Source organism: Echinops telfairi, unplaced genomic scaffold (assembly GCF_000313985.2).
Source record: "Echinops telfairi isolate 266 unplaced genomic scaffold, ASM31398v2 ScPeMD7_17;HRSCAF=63, whole genome shotgun sequence".
NCBI lineage: Eukaryota > Metazoa > Chordata > Mammalia > Afrosoricida > Tenrecidae > Echinops > Echinops telfairi.
Genome location: NW_022103914.1, coordinates 9,331,706 through 9,349,929, shown reverse-complemented (window position 1 = coordinate 9,349,929; position 18,224 = coordinate 9,331,706). Strand labels below are relative to the sequence as shown.

At 40.5% G+C, this 18,224-nt stretch overlaps 1 protein-coding gene across 4 annotated transcripts in view; it reads left to right on the top strand.

Moving 5' to 3' along the window:
* The window catches only part of OPA1 (OPA1 mitochondrial dynamin like GTPase), a 91,227-nt gene that overhangs the window by 4,249 nt on the left and 68,754 nt on the right, over window positions 1–18,224 (top strand). The window contains exons 2-7 of one of the 4 annotated variants that reach the window (XM_004712285.2): window positions 4,386–4,704; window positions 5,334–5,430; window positions 7,538–7,645; window positions 8,105–8,158; window positions 8,820–8,887; window positions 16,491–16,601. In XM_004712285.2, the coding sequence (XP_004712342.1) occupies window positions 4,386–4,704; window positions 5,334–5,430; window positions 7,538–7,645; window positions 8,105–8,158; window positions 8,820–8,887; window positions 16,491–16,601 (757 nt within the window). The remainder of the gene's footprint in view (window positions 1–4,385; window positions 4,705–5,333; window positions 5,431–7,537; window positions 7,646–8,104; window positions 8,159–8,819; window positions 8,888–16,490; window positions 16,602–18,224) is intronic. The other 3 variants (XM_004712286.3, XM_004712288.3, XM_004712290.2) reach the window with 3 other exon arrangements.

Sequence of the window (18,224 nt, the reverse complement as noted above, 5' to 3'; positions counted from 1 at the left end):
TTTAATCCTGGGTTCATTATAGTGCCCGCACAGCACTCACAATACTCAAAAGTTGTGGGGATTTTAGGGGAGTTAATGGGTTACAATTCAGGATAAAAAATGTTCAAGACAGTTATTCTAGTCAAGACGGCCTCTTCTCATCTGTGCCCCCAGACATGCAGCTCGCTGATCTTTGGCCACACATTCCCTTGGCCTCTGCCCAGGTAATGCTGCAGAGACCTTTTAGGGTGCTGATGAATGCCCAAAGGGCCCCGCAGCCTCAGCCTGAAGGCACTCAGCTCTGACTGCAGGAGTCAGCAAACCTAGCTGCCCAATTAAATGCCTAGAGGTAACCTACTCTGCAAGCAAGCCTCTTATCAACGGTACTCAGCTTTACTTGCTCTGCTGCCAAAAGTTCACCACTGTCTCGGGCCATGGGTTTTGATTCTGCAGCTGTCACTGCCCTGCCACTTTCCTGGTGTCACAGCTTGCTTTCCCTGCATCTTGGAGAGTCAGTGAGCGCAGGATCTTGGGATCCAAATGGCTTGTTCCATCTGTGAAGACGACCTGAGGCATAAGATGAGTGAGAGGTAAACTGAGGCACCGAGAGATAGACAAAGATAGTTGACAACATAAAGGGACAGCAGAAACAGAAATAGCTTGACTAGGGGGAAGCTCCTGGGCGAAGCCCCATGGTCTAGCAAGTAGCCCAGGGGAATTGTGGGCTTTGTTTAGGGACCAGGGTTTTTAAAGGGAAGCGGGGAGACGGGAGGGTCGTGCTGCAGCAACAAAGTTTATGGTTCAGGAGGTCAGCAGTGAGGTTTATGGCCTAGGATGCAGTTTATCAGCTCTGGCACGCAGGATGTCTGCTTATCGGGGAGTCAGGCATCCTTGGCGCCGTTTCTCGGTCTCCTCGTTCCAGGGGGCAGCTGCTGACCTCCAGGGATGTGCAGGGCATTGGGGCCTTAACCTGCCTCTGCTCAGTCCGTACACCATCCTTGGCTCATCTCTCTTCATAATATTGAGACCCCGCTTTCAGCTTCTGAGTTGGTTTATTTTATACTTAGTAGGATGACAAAATTGAGCATCCACTACATTGGAGTTCAAGGTTTTGCAATCACAATGAACCGTGTAGACAATCTCTCACAGTATAATCTGTCAGCATCTTACCCCACTTTCTCTTACTCAGGCCTATCAGAAGAAAGCCATTTGGTGGGAGTTATCAAAGAATATGGCTAGACAAGGCCTATTAGGTAATTTAGTACATCACACGATGTCATTTAACTTTACTCTTGTGTTGTCCACCTCTTCCTTGTGTTCTAGGGGAGCCCTGGTGTGGCTCCCTGTCAGACTGCTAACAACGAGAGCCGGCAGTGCAAGCTCATCAGCTGCTGCATGGGAGACAGAAAAAAAGGTTCCCAGTCTCAGAGCCTCGGTAGGGCTGCTAGGGGTCACAGTCAACTTGATAGCAGCAAGTTTGCCTTGAGTTTTGTGGTCTAAGTTCTGGGGAGTTTTCTTAATTAGTTTTCTGGCCTTACTGTTTTGTCACTGTAGCTTTAACTCCCATGAGCTTAAACAAAACAAAAACTTATTAAACTCTTAACAATATACTTAAATCTGTAAATTTTGTATTGTTGTATTGATATTTTTAAATTATGATTTGCTTTTATATCTCCAATATCTTCAGCAGTCCTCTTGAGAATTCGAGTAAAACTTTCATATAGCTTTATCCGGGATAGTAGTGGTTTTGTTGCTTACTGTGGTCTTCTTCGTAAGATCTGCTGGCTGTCGATAAGAGTCTGGTTAGGTGCTCGCTGACGTGGTGCACTGCACTGGCTGCTCACCAAAACGCCAGCCGCTGCACGGGAGAAGGATGAAAGCTTCCGCCTCCTGTGAAGAGCGACAGTCTGGGAAACCCTCAGGAGCAGTTCTCCTGAGTCCTTGGGTCATGCCATGTCGCCCAGCACAGGAATTCAGGGAGAGCTTAGGACAGGGTGGCCCCAGCCCGCCGCAAGGTGAGGCTGCACAGGGAAGGGTGGCCACCCATGGATCATACTGAGCCCTCACCATGAAGATGGGCCACCGTGTCCTGGGGGTGGGCAGCTGGCCTGACCACCCTCAGCTTGGAAACACCACATCTTGATTTCAATCAGGATGTGGGCTGGAGGGGAGCCCTGGTGGTGTAGTGATTATATGTCTGGCTGCTTTCCGCAAGGTCAGCCGTTCAAGACCACCAGCTGTACCGACAGGGGAGAGATGAGGCTGTCTGTTCCCGGGAAGAGTTACCGTCTCGGGAACTCACAAGGGCCAGCTCCTGTAGGGTCACTATGACGCAGCATTGGCTCGGTGGCAGTGAATTTGGTTTTTTGTTGTTGTTGTTTAGTCATTGATACAAATCCACCATATGTTTTACCACTGCGTGAAATAGTTGAGCAAACTAGCTAGCAGACTTCACTTGAGAGTTGTAGGGAATGGCCAAGGGCGTATGGTAGTTGACTGTTTCATACTGCATGCAATACTCATGCCCCGGAAAAGTAATTGACCGAAGCACAATCCTAACATTTGGGAAAATACTCCTAAGAATCACCCCAGGAGCTCCCCATCAAGATGCTGCATGCTCTACAGGATCCATGTTTACACAGGAGAGGCTTATTGCTTGGACCTTCAGAGAAACAGGAAAGAGTGGAGAGAATAAGCCCAGACTTAATTACACGCCATTTGGGAGAGGTTGTTTGCCTCCCTTCCTCTATTTTAATGCAGTAGAGTGAAGTAGCCATCTCCACTGTTTCCAAGGTTTTCACCCTGTGGAATGCAATAGTGCTCGGTAAGCCCCAACTTCCCATCACTCTCAGCCCCTGTTAGATGTGTGGCTTTGCGTTTGCCTGTTCTAGATATGTCCTATAAATGCTTTCACTCAGCGTGTTGCATTCAGGGTTCATTCATGTCAGCATATCCAGAACTTCATTGCTCTTTCTGAATTACCTTTCACTGTCAGACCACATTTTGTTTATCTGTTGCGGGAACACTGGGCTGTTTTCCCGTTTCCCTGTTGTGAATAATGCTGTGATGAACATTTGCACATGAAAAGCTATTGAACAGGTTTTACAAACAAAGTGCAAGTTTTTGTGACCAGAAGTGACATTCACAGGTAGAATTACAAATGAGCTCCCTACCTTAACAGCCGTGTGCATATTCGCCATCACATGAAGTCCTGATTCCCTTAGGTGTCCTGTGTTGGAAGGCTGCTCCGTGGTCTTGAATCAGAGCAAGGCCAGTGTCATCCTGGGCGTCCCGAGCAGGTGGGCTCTACTCTAGAGTGGCGCTTGTCTGCAGCCACTGCTCTTTCCACACCTGCTGCCTCCACCCACCCCGCGCCCACTCACCACTCACTGTCGGCCCGGTTTCGCTTGCAGCTTAACGAATGAAGCTTGTAAACAGGATGCTTACCTTTCTTGGTGGTTCTGGGAAGAATGGTGATATTGGTGAAAATGTGGAGCAGGATGCCTGCCATTTCGTAGGAACGTAAAAGATGTTTCTTTTCCCTACCATCTTGACGTTTTTCTTGCAAGGCTTACAGATCCATGTACTTCAGTGAATTCATGGTTTAAAACGGAAAAGAGTCTGTCTGTAGTACTCAAACCAACCTCCCTCCCATCCAGTCAATGTTGACTCTTCTGGACCTGACAGGATGGGATCGGACTGCCCCTGTACAGTTGAGTAAGATAACCGAGCACGAGGTTGGCGTCCTGTATTCATTCCCTACTACAGAGGGACTCTTGTAGAACTCAGACAATAATGTTACTTCTACATTCTCTTTTCTTTGCAGGATTTTTTTGCTACTTTCATTTTCTGAGCAACAAGACACGTGGGGGATTGGTGGGTTCTCTTCAAGTTCCAGTCCTGGGAGGTGCAAGGAATACAATTTAAGCAAGACATATAAGCTGCTGAGACTTTCTGTACCAGAAAGAAAAAGTGCATGCCTTTAAAAATAACTCTTAACCTGTTCTTTTTCCCAGTATTAATTCCTTAGACCAGGATCCTAGCTCACAAGAGAGAGAATGAATGAGCTTGCAGGTTGCTGAGTTCCGGAGCCAATGTTAGAGCCCACCAGTACCCCTCTCAGTGGGGCGTGGAAGGGCTCTTTCTGTGGGTGGCACGTTTCGCACCTGTGAGAGAGAATGGCAGTTCTTTTCCTTCCACGGCTGTCGGTGGGATAAAGGAGATCTCCCAGGCTGCTGCTGCTGCAGTGCCTGGCACATAGTAAATGGTTAGAAAATGCGAGCTCTTGATGACACAGTGTCAGTCATGTGTGCATGGGTGTCATCCTGTAGTACATGGGTGTTGTGTCTTTTCTGCATGCACACATACCCTGCCTAATCTTTTTCCTGTACCCATTTTTCTTCCAGTGAGGTCTGCCAAGCCTTAGTGAAACACAGCTGTGGAGTCAAAGGACGTTTACCATTACAGAAACTCCATTTGGTTTCCCGGAGTATTTCTCATTGGCATCATCCTACCTTAAAGCTTCAGAGACCCCAAATAAGGACATCCTTTCAGCCCCTTTCTTCTTTGACTAACCTTCCTTTACGCAAATTGAAGCTGTCTCCAGCTAAATATGGCTACCAGCCCCGCAGACATTTTTGGCCAGCAAGACTAGCTGCAAGGCTCTTGAAGCTTCGATATATCGTACTGGGATCTGCTGTGGGCGGCGGCTATACGGCCAAAAAGGTGAGTGTAACTTTGCTGCTGGTGTTCCACGTATTCCAGTCTGCTTTTCTTAAGGTTTAAGTACGTAGTGCCGTGGCCTCGAGTCCTTTAGTGCAGTGTGTTCAGATATGTGTGTGCTTGTTTTTGCTGTTTAATAAATTGTTTAATGGTGCTAGTAGAAAGCTGTCTTCTGAATCTCAGTTATAATCGTGGGCACTAAAAGCAGCCTGCAGGGTATGCACTGGGCTGGGAGTGGAAACCCTGCTTTGTTTTTCATTTTGGCCTTTGGTGCTGTCGGAAGACCAGACAGAGAGTGAGGCAACTCCCAGACCACCATCTACTGGTGGCCTAGGACACATGGCCAAGGCCTCCGGACCCCCAGCTTTCTGCTTTCTGTCCACAGCAGTACTTAAAGCCAGAGCATGAAGCCTGCTTGCAATGGCCATCATATGTAGTTAAGGACTATTTACATATGTTTCAGGATTGCCTGCTGATTTATTTTTAGAGGATTGAGTCCAAATAACTGTGTTCTTTAAGTGTTTTTCACATATTGCATTGCTCTCAGTAGATTTACATAGTTTAAAATAGTGCTATCTTTATTTTTCTATGGCCGTCTGTGTGTTTGATTGACATACTTTCTTACTTTCTAGACTTTTGATCAGTGGAAAGATATGATACCTGACCTTAGTGACTATAAATGGATCGTGCCCGACATTGTGTGGGAGATTGATGACTATATAGATTTTGGTTTGTATCAGCACCATTCAAGTTTTTCTTGTTATTTCCTGGGTGAAGGGAAATCATCGTATTGGCATAATTGTAAAACTCGTGTACTGTAGAGCAATTTTATTTTAATGCTAAGGTTGTGGAATATCAAAGACAATTCATAAGAAAAATTATTTTCGAGCTACCACAAATCTTAGGGACCAGTTTCCTTTCACTTTATATGTGTGTGTGGCTGCTGTTCCTGTCCCCTTTGAAACAGCCCTGCAGTCACGGTGAGCACCTCCTGTGCCTTAGCAGACGCAGTCTGTCAGCCTCGCTGCCCCGGCACCGTGGGTCTGCACACAGATGCACCGCCATCCACCTGGCCAACTCCTTTGGCTGGGTAATATGCTTACATCAACTTTTTGGAAGCAGCATTCTTAAGATTCTGTTTGTCTCCAGAGTGACTTCTCACCATTCTCGGCCCTTGTCCCCCTTTAAAATCCCAACTCCAAACCCAAACCTATTGCCATGAAGTCAGCTTCTTACTGGTTGCGACCCTCTGGCAGATTAGAACTGCCCCGTCGGGTTGCCAAGGTTGTCCTTGGGTTCACTATGGGAGCCGACTGCCCCCAGGAGTGGCGATTGGGTTCAAACTGCTAAGTCTTCAGTTACGGCCGAGTGCTTCAACGCTGCACTATCGAGTGATGAGGGGAAAAGTGTATTCATGAATGTGGTTGTCAGTAACTCATGGTGATGATATCTGAAAATAATTTTTTTGCATGAATTGGTTTTCTTTATATATCTTTTTTGAGAATTTCTCTAATTTCATAGCTTAGATATCTGTGGAGGTGGACTCAATCTTGCCACATATTTTTTTCACAGCACTCAGAGATAAAACGTGTGCTTATTTGAAACACTTTCCAATTGTTTTTTGACATTCATGTTAGTCTATGTGCTGCCCAAGTGAGCACTGGTTTTTGACATTCATGAGGAGAGCTTTTCAACATCTGCTAGGACCACCGTGGAAGGGGCGAGGAACATGGATTCTGGAGTTAAGATTGCGGGGCTTGAACCCTGAGCCCACCAGTTCCATGCTGTGTGTTGGGACAAGGGACTTATCTGCGAGCAGTGGTTTATCATGGGGATTGAGCAAGCCAGTCCTGCTAGAACATCGAAGGAGATCGGCTATGTACTCTCACTTTATGACATATAACTGCGAGGTTCTTCTCCAGAGGAAATTCCTAACTCGGAAAATCTTATCAAGTTGATGCTAAACTTTGGCAAGCTTTTTGAGTGAGAGTAAATAATAATGATGTAACCATTTTATGAAGACATGGTTAGCAGAAATAAAATTTAAACTTGTCCTGAACTTGTGGCGGATTGTTCATAACTGGTACTGAGTCTGAAACACTCAAATGTAAACAACTCCATAACTTGACTACCGTTGAGTTGATTCTGACCATAGCAACCCCTTCGGGTGGAAATGCCCTGTGTGTTTCTGATACTTTAACTCTTACCAGGAGCAGAAAGCCCTGTCTTTCTCCCGAGGAGTAACTAACTGGTGGTTCCTAACTACTGACCTTGACTTTTTATATTTCCCAGATGATTTAGTAAAGGACTGTTTACATATGTTCCAGGCTTGCCTGCTAATTTTTTTTTTTTAGAAACTGAGTCCAATTAACTATGTTCCTTAAACGGTTTTCGCATATTTACATAGTTTAAAACAGTGCTATCTGTGTTTTTCAGCCCGACACATAACCCACTGTGCCACCAGGGCTCTCTTACGTCTTCTTGAAGACTGAAAGGAAGAAGAGAGTCGTGGAGTTCTGTCACTGAGCTTGTCGTAGGAGTTTCTAATCTGTATTCATGAATCCAGACCAAGTGGTCCAAATATAAAGTTCTTTCACAAAACATTTAACCTATGAATCAAAGCTATCCTTCTAAGCCATATTCCTTTTGAGTTTTTTTTCACTTTCATGCCTTATCGAAAATCATCAAAATAGCTGATATATACAGTGTTTATAATAGAAACATCCAAATATTTAATGTAAATATACATGTGTTGTTTAAAGTTTAGATAACTTTTATAATACTCAATTTTTAATTTTTTTTTGAGAATGTGTTTGTTTTTTTTCATCTTCTCCAGAAAAAATCAGAAACGCCCTTCCTAATTCAGAAGACCTCACAAAGTTAGTACCCGACTTTGACAAGATTGTTGAGAGCCTCAGCTTACTGAAGGACTTCTTTACCACGGGTAAGGAAAGGTCTTTGTTTTAGCTAATTTGATCAAGTTCAAGAACTACAGAGGAAAAATACTTAGAAGTATTTATGCTTTAATTCCCATCTTTTAAATTTTAAATATTATCACAAAGGTAAAACAAGTTTAAATGCACACACACAAACACCACATCAAAAAAATTTTCCTTATTAGTGGTTGTAATCTGTATTCATCCAATAAAGTAAGACGGTAGAAGAGCTTACACATCCTTGGCTTGAGGCAGTGACGGGAAGCAAAGCCACGTATGCATGTTCCTGACAACTAGATGAGACTTCCTATGTGCTTACTTTTCATGATCGGTTGCAGCCTACTTGGTGATCTTAAAGCAAATTTCATTAAAGTGAGCCCAATCGCTGCCCCTTCGCGATAGAAATCTGAGGTCTCGGCTGTATTTGTTTGCTCATCTCTATTTCCCCTTTTGCTGATTTTTCACAGGTCACAAATTGGTTAGTGAAATCATAGAAGCTTCTGATCCACTGCTCTTGTTAGGTGTGTAAACGGACATTTTTGCTGACCTTAACATGCCTTCTAAATGCTTCTAATAAACTAGTTGCAAATAAAAATTGCAGACCAAATTATACTGCTGCTTATGCTGAATTTTAAAACTCCAGAACTATATCAGGCAAACTATCCATTAGGTGGAAATAATAAGAAAATTATTTTGTGGTAACCTAAAATGCCTAAATATGTATCTGTTATAAGAGTAAAGCTTTTAAAGATCACAGTTTGCTTAGCCAAAGTATTTTCTTAAAATAGCTCTAAGTGTTGTTGATAAATGAAATGAAAAGTAATTTTAGTATGTCTCATCTGCCTTGTCATGGTTGCAATTGTAAGCTGAGTTTCAGAGTGTATGTGGCCTGTGATGGCAGTGTTGTATGGCCAGTTTGTAAATACTCTCTTGGAAAGGAATCCTTACCAAAGATTGCCATATTTTTTAACTGTACATTTATGAGTATTTTGTTTTGGAAGCCTAAATAGATTAGCAGTATTTTTCCTTAAAATACACATTGTTTTCTAAAAGTGATAATTTCGTGCTTTGGTTATGGGTTGCTCTAAAAATCCATTAATCTTTTAAATGGCATTATTTGGAATGTAGTTTGGACTCCTGATATCATTGGAGAACTTAAAGGATTGTATCTTTATCTTTAAGGTTCACCTGGAGAAACAGCGTTTAGAGCAACAGATCACGGACCTGAAAGTGACAAGCACTATAGAAAGGTAAGTATGAAGGAGATGTTCTTCATAGAGGGAGTCTTGGAAGATTTTCTATAAAGTTTTCACCTACTTGGAAGATTTGAATGTGATAACATCTGAGGAGCAGCCGCATCCAAGTAGACACATTATTACCAATGTTAGTGGAACCACGAGGAATTAGGTGATAATTCTAGAAATACAATTGGAGATACTTATTCCTTCAGGTATGTTCTGTGTTGTTGCTAGATATGGGTGAGGAAAAGCTGGATTAGACCACACCAGCCTGCTTCTTTTCTCTAGGATTTCTCATGCCTGAATTTGCTCTTGGTCATATGAACCTCTAAGAGGTCTACTTAGCAACAGAAACACACACACACACACACACCACCGCCACACCCCATGACATTTTTCTAGGGGTTGATATTAGGGGAACTCAACAAATAGACTAATGGAAAGGCATTTTGTGAACATTTAAAACATAAGTATGAAATATATAGCTCTTACATGGAAGATTTTAACACACTAAGGGAAATCATTATGTGGGGTTTGGGGGAAGTAGGAAGAAGAAATAATTCCTATGTATAGGTTTTCATCTCCTCTGGTCCTTCAGTTTTAAGCTTTTTACATGATTGGCTAAATTTTAATTCACCGTATTGCAGTTATTCTCTACTACAGTATAAATTTGTTGAATTATCAAACCAGAATACGAGAAAGCAAAAACTGGCAAAGAAGCTGGCAGCTCTGGGACCATGAAAAGTCAGCTGCAGGGAAGTGAGGGCCTGAGCAGGGAGCAAGCGTCAGGTCATCGACACAGAGTCAGTAACATGCGCGGTGCGGTGAGCTGATGATTGATTGCCCATGGGCCTGAGCCTGGGCTCACGAGACGTGGGTTTGTTCCCGAAAGTTATAATCAAGGTCTTCCGGGTTTTCACCATTTGAAAACACCAGTGTCTGCAGAAAGCTAATTGAGCATATGTGGACATGCCCTCACAAGATAACTGCTTATCTGGACACTAGTTATTTATGCTACATTATTCACACGTCGTGTCAGCCTTCTTTCATTAATGAAAACAAAAGTTTAATAGCATTCTTTTATTAGTAAAAAGGGAAATAAAGAAAAATTACCACCATTTATTAATAAATGTTTTTTGTTAATATAATTAAAACATGTGTCCCTTGGAGAAAAAATAGTAGAAAGTGCCATTGGTTTGAACTGAATAATGTCCTTGAAACCTGGGAACTTCTGAATGACGTGAAGACAGATCGAGAACTGGTCCAGTGAGCCTATTAGTGAGGCTCCGTTGGTGTTTAAATAAGCAGAGTTCTGTGTATGTCACAATGTACAGAGATGACAAAGCTGTGGAGCCTATCTCCTTGCTTAGATCCTGTAAGATTGTTTCCTTCTAGTTAAAATTAATTTACTAAATGAATTATTAGTGTTTCCGCCTTAATATGTTTCTGATTACTTATACAGATCTCATAGAGAAATCCTGAATGTGGTTATTCAGAAAGAAACAAGTACCTTTGTAATTTGTACAAAATATTTAAAGGACCTTTTAAAGCCCAAATCATAGAAAGTGCTTGAAAAGCTAATACATAAACAGTCCACATTTGAACATGCTGCCCTAATTCTAATTTTTGTGTTTCACCTATGTTGTAACTTGTTGCAGAGAGAGGGTGAAGTAATTTCCCTTTTCCCTCTTTTCTGGTTTCCACTCACTCTTAAAACTCACCTGAATTTTTACCTACATAATTAAATCTTACCACTTTATTTGAGTTGTGTTCTTACTATTTAGAAGGCCGTCTGTGTCTGTCACTAATTCTCTGTCCTTGGGGCATGTAGGGTAGTACTGGGCTCTTAACAAAACAAATGCATTGATTGATCTAATGCAGTAGACGAGACACTAGAGGAAGTAGATTTGGTTGATGTCAATAAGGATCAACCCCCCCAAAAAAACACCAAGTAACCACAAGTTCAAGAAACTCTTGTTTCCTGAGCAGTTAACAACTAGCAAGTATTCTTACTGGGTTCTTGGTCAGGATGCTAAACCAGGTACGTTTAGGAGTGTGGTAGGAACATGGAGGAATCAGAAGAGAAGTGGGGCAGATCTACAAGAGGGGCAGGCAAAGGATGCAACATTCAACCTTAATTTACTCCTTAAAAACTTCTTTATGGTACGCAAGAAGCATTAAATATTTGCTCTGTACATGATTAGATACCAACGTAGAATATAGGGTATGTGGTAGAAATTGTAACATTCATAATTACTAGGAATAGGTTGCTTTGTCTAACTCTGGAAATTATTTGTAGAAAAATAGGGTATGGAATTTCTAGATTGGAACAGCTTTAATAGTCAACATTTCCGTTTGACGGCCTATGAAAAAGCATTCTTCAGGTGGGTGTGAGGAGCCCTGGTGGGGTAGTTGTTAAGCATTGGGCTGCTGAGTGTAAGGTCAAGAGTTCAAAATCACCAACTGCTCCATGGGGCTCCGCCATCCTACCCTTTGAAAGGGTCCCATGTGCTCTCAGCACCCGCAGGGTCAGCTTACCCTGCCTCAGATGGCCTCTGAGTCGGAACACACTCAACGGCTGTGAGTTCTTTTGAATTGGCTATAAATATCTTGAAAATAGCTCTTTTTAGTTAATCCATTAGAATGATTTATTATTTAAAACAGATTAGTGTTTGGGAATACTTTTTAAATGGGAAAAAAAGGTATTTATTTTCATAATGTCACTTTGCTGGATCAAAATTACTTGCAACATTTCTAGAAAGGGGAGTCATATTAGAAGGTCTTGGATAAAATGGGAGAAAAATATGGACCAAAACCAAAAAAAAAATCAATAAAAAGAGCAAGGCTACCTGTGGAGCCTCCTAGACCAGCAGTTCTCAACCTATGGGTCGCGACCCCTTTGGGGGTTGAACAACCCTTTCACATCTTTCCGATGGTCTTAGGAACTGAGACACTGCTCCTCTATCCATCTCCGGGGGGTCAGCCCACATGCAGATGTGCCCACATATGAGTACCCGCTGCGAAGACTGTTACCCATGCTACACCATGCTTCAAGACAAAATTTATTTGTCATTAGAAATAAATATTTCACAATATATAGTTACATATTGTTTTTGTGATTGATCACTATGCTTTAATTATGTTCAGTTGTAACAATGAAAATATATCCTGCATATCAGATGTTTACATGACAAATCATAGCAGTAGCAAGAGTACAGTTATGATGTAGCAAAGAAAATAATTTTATAGTTGGGGTCACCACAACATGAGGTACTATATTAAAGGGTCGTGACATTAGGAAGATTGAGAACCACTGTCCTGGACTGTCCCTTAGTCCTCTTAAACCATACCCAGGACTATAAGAAGAACTCAGACACCAGGAAGGTTTGTACACCAGAAGGGTAATTACCTATTTGAAATCAAAGGGTGGTCTTTACCCAAGAACAAACGTTCAGAAGGCAGAAAAGGGCAGGAAAGGAGGAGGGATGGAAACAGAAAACACAGGAAAGAAGTGGGATAATGATGTTACATTGAAGGGTTTGTAATGATTGAATTTAAAATATAGATGCATTGTAGAGTGAAAAACTGATTTTCTCTGGAAACGTTCATGCAATTCACAATAAAGTTATTTTTTTTAAAGCTAGGGACATGAAGATGTGATGCGTGTAACAAGAAGAATATTGTGTCTTAAAAAAGGGTGTGTGTTAGGGAATAGAACCAGAGAGGGATTTTTAAATAGTGTGAGATATTAAAGATTGTAGGCCACCAGGTCTTTGTGAACTACACAGACATTACAGCTTATTCAGCCAATTCTTGCTCTACAGGATGACTTAAATATACCTCCCAATATATTGCAGTATATCCATTTTCCCCTTTTAGATGTGGATTGAACCCAAATTTTGAAAACCCTTCGACCTTTTACAGAGTGGTACCCAGTGCACACTTCTGAGCCACACTGCCTGCATTCAGATTCCCCCCTTTCTGCTTTCCTGCATCGGGTGACCTTGAACTAATGAACTTCTTAATTTCTCTGTGCTTCTGGCTTCTTCTCTGTAAAAGGAAGATTCTACCTCCCGGATTGCTGTGGTTATATAAAACCTTTTAGCACAGACCTAGCACATACTAAACACTAGACAGATCTCTTACTGTGCAATGACAGACCATTGGAATTCGTGGCATATGGACCTTTTTCAAGGAGCTCTGGTAGCACAGTGGGTTGCCCATTGGGTTGCTGCCCATAGTGTCTTCAGTTCAAACTCATCAGCCTTTGAAGGAAGACAAATGAGACTTTCTGCTCCTGTACAGATTTACAGCTTCAGAAACTCAGAGGGGCACTTCTGTCCTGTCCTGTGGGGCTGCTATGAGTTGGCATCGACTTGATAGCAACAAGGTTTGAGTGAGTGGTGCCATTGTTGGGTCAGCATTGAACTGCCCACCCCATGATTGGCAGTTCAAACGTATCAGCTGCTCTTCAGGAAAAAGAGGAGATCGTTTGCTTCTATAGTGCTTTACCACCTCAGAAACCCTATAGAAGATTGTTATGAGTTGGAATCAACTTGGTGACAGTGGGTTTGAGGTTAGTTAGCATTATTTGATCATTTCTCCTGGAATCTCACTATTCTCAACTCTTGTGGAGTCAATTTTGGGGATCTTTGTGAAAAGGGTTGTTGTGGTTCCTGTGTAGCTTATATACAGAAGTTTCATTTTTCAAGAAGTTTAATTTCGATTTTATGTGGTGGCGTAGTGATTTCTGAGTTGGGCTGTTAACCTCAAAGTCAGCAGTTTGAAACCACCAGCTGCTCCGCAAGAGCAAAGATGAGGCATTCGTCTTCCATAACGAGTTACAGTCTCCGAAATCCACAAGGGCGGATTTTTGCACTGCCCGATGGGGTCACTATGAGTCGGGATCGACTTGATGGTAGTGAGCTTGCTTGTTTTTGTTTTTTTTGTTGATTTATATAAGCTTAGCAAGTTAGCCCATGTTTAGGTTGAGATATGATACTTACATTTGGGGGAAAGATAACTTCCTTGCTGGTCTTCAGTATAATGTGTGTAGCTTTTTTGGGTATCTAATCATGTTTTCTTGCAGCATTTTTCAGGAGATAACAGTTCATCTGAATTCTTTTCACATTACAGTGCTTCAGTAACAGACTTGAAAGAAAAGTGAGGTGACACTAAAAGAGGGTTTTCCTTTTAATACATTAGATTTTCTTTATCATGCAATCATGAATTAGAGAGGGTTGTGCAGGCTATCAGTAAAAAAGAATTGGGTGTCCAGCAGAGTTAAGAAATGCAGTCATTTTCTTAATGTGGCATTTTATAAATGAGAATACTGGTAGTGGGTTCATTAAAGCAGGTGCCCTACTGTATCCGGCATAATGTATACTGTATACATAATGTATACAGCGTGGGAGCCTTTTTAAAAGGGAACTATTTTGAGAATTGTAAACACTTGGATGATCTTAAAAAGTGATTATCGTAATGATCAAATGAATAAAATAAGTTGAATCGTTTCTGCTTTATGAACTCCAATGTCAAAACCATTATTATGAGACTGGTGAGGTAATGATTTAGTTGAACATTGCCCTTCTTTGATAGATAATGACCCTAGAACTGATTTAAAAAGATATAGTTTTAAAGTAAATGTAAGTGTTTACAAATATATCCAAACTATTGAATCTGGACACAGTTGAGATTTTTATAGTACATACTACTTTTATAGTCTCTTAACTTGACATGCTAAGAAAAATCATTTACTTTCATCTTTTGATTTAAGTAAGTCAGCCAGTTTCCTTTACTGTCTAATGCTGACATTAATCTTAGCCTAATGTATTGAAACTAACGATCAAACAAAATAAAAAGCCTCCCTCATATGTGAATACTGTTTGCTATAATACTAATCTGCTTACTTTTGGGGAAGATTTTTGCATTTATATGTCTTTGGATATACAGAGAAGTAAGTAATTAAGCTTCTAATTAAGCTTAGAAGCTTTGGATATACAGAGAAGTAAGTAATTAAGCTACTAATTAAGACTAATTAGTAATTAGTCTGTACTAATTAATTTTTGAGTGTCATATTTAACCAGTGTTTTATTTCAACTTACTATATATACTCGAGTATAAGCCAACCCGAATATCAGCCAAGGCACCTAATTTTACCACAAAAACTGCACTAAAAACGTGCTGCATAACTCGACTTACACATGAGAATGTATGGTACTTTATAACTGTGTTAAGATTTGCTTCAGCAGTCATTTTAAAAAACTCAAACTAGGTAAAGCTCCTATTTTGCATGATTTTAGTGAGTATAAGTTTACCCAGCTCTTATTTATATAATTTGGTAAAAATTGAGCTTTTTGTTTTCCTAGAAAATTATTCTTGCATGAATTAGTTATCATTGGAACTCTGCCTTTTTGGGATTTCTAGTTGAGAAAATACTTGGTTTGTGAGATCCTCAGGCGTTGTTGTCTTTACCCTACTTGTTTCAAGGTTGATTATCTAACAGGCCAGCAATTTAAAATACAGTATCAGAAAATGTCGTGTACTTGAGTATCATCCTTATGTGACTACATCGTGATAAATATTGTACCAGTTTAACATTTTGTGATTATTAAATGGAAGGAATGTTAGAAATAGGCAAGGTGATTATTCTATGTATAGGTCCAAACTGGTTTTTGTTTTATTTTTCCTTGTTATAACTTGTTCCATATCTTATCTTCTTTTATAATGTTTTTGGTTTAGAACTTGACATGGGATTAGGTATTTTCAAAGGTTATTTCTATTTGAAGTCATAACAGCTGATAAAAAGTGAAAAATTCAGTCAGACTAGTTTTTTGATGCTGCGTATAGTTAGATTAGAGCTAAAACATTTTTTTACTTTCCAAAACGGCCAAAATTGTAGTCTCAACAAGCATATGTGCACACAGCACGTTGGATATATGAATTAATGTAAAACCTTGGTTAACTCAGTGCTAGAAAACTCCATAAGGGTTTACGGAACTGCGGTCTTGAAATTTGGTAACAAGGGAAGATATTTACTTAAAAATAATAATTTTGCTTATTTATTAAATAAGTGATAATGAGTAAGAAACAGTGTGCTATTTATTAAATAGTTAAGAAGGTACCCATTTTCTAACTTTACCCAAGGCCTTTGTACCATGTGGGTCCTCTGTTTAGTTGTATGAGAATTGTGACGAGAAATTTAGGACCAACAGAGGCATATGAGCAATTAAAAATTAAAGGTTAATTAAATATGGAAACAAAATTAACTATGGCGCCCCCTTTGGTGAGCATTGCAGTTCGTCTCGGTTTTACAGTATGTTAATATTAGAAACTGGTTCATTTTACTCAGCAGTCATTGGTGCTTTTTCCTTTTCACTTTTTAAACTATGCTGTTTCATTTTTCTGGGGCATCTAATTTTACTGAGGGGAAAAATGGAAATGCAGTACAGTATTCAACTGGATAGAGACTCTAAATGTACCTAAGTGAGTTTCCATTTTTGTTATGAACTCTCCATTCCTCCCTGTCTTGCACCTGCTCCTTTGTTGTGCCCTGTGGTTTAACATTGTTCTCCTCCCCAATTTTCCTCTTCTCCTCATTATAAACTCATGGCAGGGTCTGCTTGGTGAGCTCATTCTCTTGCAACAGCAAATTCAAGAGCATGAAGAGGAAGTGCGCAGAGCCACTGGCCAATATAACCCGAGCTATGCCCAGCAGAAGCGAAAGGTGATGGATGCTTTAAGGGGGCTACTGACTGATACGTTCACACTAAGCAGCCTTTTCTGTCAAGAGTCCGTGTCACCTCGGTCCACCATGGATTCCCGTTAATGAGAAAGTGCTTCTGACAGTGGGAATTTGAAAGATACGTAAACTGCCATCGAGTAGGTAGCATCAACAAGTCCCACCGTGGAATTTAGTCCCTGGAAATTAGATAGTGAGTGCCCATGGCTTTGTATTGAGAGTCGAAATGCGGATCGTTGTTTATTTGGTCTAGGTACTGAGCTTATCTGCTTGCTCCCCACATTTTCATTTAAAAGGAAAAGGCTTATTACTCTGGGTGACCAAATTAAATTATTTAAAGCATGAAATTGATTTATTTGCTTTTAACTAAAATCATTATCAGAGAATGTTCATATTTCTTACAGAAGAAAAATACTTTGATTTACCTTTTGGGCATACGTTAATCAACTCGTTACATGAAGTTTGCCACATTCAGGAGTTAGGTCAGTACTGGACCACCGAGGGATTCAACAGTGGGAATCTGTTATAATTCTGGTTGCCAAAGAACAGGTTCTAATAAAAGCCATCTTAAATCTGTAAAAATGTTTGATTATTGATCAAGACGTTCTTAAAAATGTGCTTTTGGCTGTTGTATCCCAAGGTTAATCTTCTGAGGAGATACTTGGGTTGAAATGAAATTGAAGAAATGATTTTAAGTTATAGTTGGAGGTCTTAGAGTCTGCTAATTTTATTTATATATACATATAAGGTCAGGCCAGGGAAGTTTTACAGTTATGTACAAGCTGGTCATTCAGGGAAAAAATAGTCATATAGTTAATTAGCTACCTATAAGGCTCTACTAGTTAAAAACCAGTATTACCGTTACTGATTTAGTGTAATATTTCTATTGACTAACTTTATCTCAATTCCATGGCTGTGGAACTGACTATTGGATATTGTTAAGCTCTTGCAATGAATAAATAATGTAGATGGAAATAGAAATTAACAAGCTACAGTTTACATCATTTGCTGTTAGATGTACTTAGCTAAGGAAGGACTTATTTTAACCAGTGTTTATTTTAGCATTCTTTGTCTTGTGTGCTATCAAGGGAACCAAATAAATATTCTAACAAAAAGTATGTTTAGACTAACAGTCGAACAAGAGTTGTCCACATCTTAGCTTCGTGATAAAACCAAGTAGAAGGAGCTAGTATAGTTGGCATCATAATCAGGAATGTGAAATATAGTTTTAGATATAAGTTGTTCTTAGTGTCTTTTCACAATAATAAAGTAATTTGAAATGAATCTGACAGGTCTGCCCCTAAAGATTCCAAAGCGCTAATGTGCTTTTGAATCTGACCACTGAAAGGGAATTAGTAAAGAATTGGCGTTTTTTCTTCATTACCAAAAACTCATGTCCCGTCAGCCTACTTTGCAAATCAGAGACACAATGTCTCATTTGGATTATCCAGTTGACCCGTGTACTCCTGCCGCTCTAGAGCCTTAGAGAGTGGCACACCTACTTGTCCTTTACTAAGGCCCACGTCGTGGAGTGCCAAACAAGGCTTATTTTTGCTTACTGAAGGCTTACTTTGTGTGAAAGTAAATGATGCTTGCAAACAATTTTGG